The sequence below is a fragment of the Alligator sinensis genome, unplaced genomic scaffold (assembly GCF_000455745.1).
Source record: "Alligator sinensis unplaced genomic scaffold, ASM45574v1 scaffold1450_1, whole genome shotgun sequence".
NCBI lineage: Eukaryota > Metazoa > Chordata > Crocodylia > Alligatoridae > Alligator > Alligator sinensis.
Window position 1 is genome coordinate 185,803 of NW_005842873.1, and position 1,699 is coordinate 187,501.

General features: G+C 57.6%; 1 protein-coding gene across 1 annotated transcript in view; it reads left to right on the plus strand.

The window, feature by feature from the left end:
* Nucleotides 1-1,699, plus strand: part of TSPAN2 (tetraspanin 2) — a 14,005-nt gene that overhangs the window by 10,370 nt on the left and 1,936 nt on the right. The window contains exons 6-7 of the mRNA XM_006035751.1: nucleotides 487-564; nucleotides 1,381-1,464. Coding sequence (XP_006035813.1) covers nucleotides 487-564; nucleotides 1,381-1,464 — 162 coding nt within the window. The remainder of the gene's footprint in view (nucleotides 1-486; nucleotides 565-1,380; nucleotides 1,465-1,699) is intronic.

Below are 1,699 nucleotides of genomic sequence, written 5' to 3' on the forward strand. Positions count from 1 at the left end.
GGAGCCTCGGTGGCGGCCTGGCGATTTATCACTGGTCCCCACCCTGGGGCAGCATGGTCCATCCATCTTCAGCGCCAATGCGCTGCCCCCGTTCCAGCATATCCCACATGAGCACTTCCATCTGGAGCAGAGGGATTTAAAGCCCGTGGGGTTCAGAGCATGCCGGGGCCTGCAGTGCAGTTGGTCCCTTGTGTTGCTGGACTCTGCAGCCGGGGCAGGCCTCCCCTTGGAAGCTCTCTTTACACCCGTGTTCCAGAACGTCAGACACGGGATCTGAGCTTTGAGTCTGGACCAAATTCACTGCTGGGGAAACTCCTCCCCAGGCTGGGAATTTGCTGCGGAGGGACATGGCCCTGCCTCTGCCTCTGTACATCTTTGTCTGTTTCCAGCTCAGCCGCTGGGGTGAAAGCAGAGCCACAGGAGGAAACGGGCCCGGGGCTTCCTCTGCTCTGACACTGCCTCTTCCTCCCTTTCTTGACCATCTAGTTTCAGTGCTGTGGTAAAGGCAAAGACAGTGAGGATCAGGTGAAACCCACCTGTCCAGAGGGCATCCATCTGCCCAAGGTAAGCATCCACCCATCAGATTGTCTCGGGGGCCTTTCCCCACAGACACGTCAGTGTGAGGGAGAAGCTTCTTGATGCAAGGAACCAAAGCAGCAGGAGGAAGGACGGAGACGGGTGGATGGAAAGGGGCATGGCTCTGTTTGGCATCCAGTGTTTCAAAAATTGCTATTCTGTGTCACGGTCCCATGAGATGAGGCTGGAGAAATGTTCAGCTGAACTCAGATCTCAGAAAAGTCTGAGCTGCTTTCAGCCCTGCAGGCCCCCACCACCCCGTCCTCTGAGGGCTGAGGGTCAGGAGAACAGGCTCCTCCAGCCAGCAGCCTGCCACAGCCCCAGGCAAGGGAGCAGAGACAGTGGAAGCAGTGTCAGGACCTTCAGAGTCTCCGTGAAAAGCACTTGTGACTGCGTGCCCGCGTCCCTGCCAGGAGGGCAGAGAGAATGCTCTCGCTTTGCCTTGCAGGGAACCTGCTCCACTTAGCCTGAATGGGCAGATCCCCATTGTGCCAGCCACAGAGCTGGCTTCAGCTCCTGGAGAACGTGAGGATAAAGCGGGGGATCCCTTGCGAGTGCCTCTTGGGGGGCATGTACAAAGGAGTGGGCAGCACCCGGAGAGGGGTTCCTGGCAGCTTAGGGCATGCTGATGCCTTGGCAGAAGGGGAGGGGAAGTTTCCTGCTGGTCTGAAATGCCCAGGAGAGCACAAGGCACCCTCCAGGTCCAGGTGCTGAATAGCGGAGCAGTGGGAAGCAGGGAACGAAGGGAGCAGATCTGGAAACGTTCCTGCCGAGCTGAGCGGGGCTGTCTTCTGTTTCCACTAGAACTGCCTGGAGGAAATCCAGAGCGTAACGAACTCGCATCTGCACTTAGTTGGAATCGTTGGGATTGCAATTGCTGGCGTCACAGTGAGTACATCCCTGCCGTCCAGATGACATCCCTGCTCCTTCCTCAGGGGCAGCGGGGGTTCCCGCGGCTGCTGCCGGGTGCTCTTTGTATGACTTCCTGACGCTTCTGCTGGGCCTTCCCTTTGCATCACTCTCCCCATAGACATTTGAAAATGTCTCAGGTTTACTGGCACATTTGGAGAGGGTCTCCGGGAGAAATCCTCCTGCGCCGCTGTTGTGAATCGAGACCTTTAGT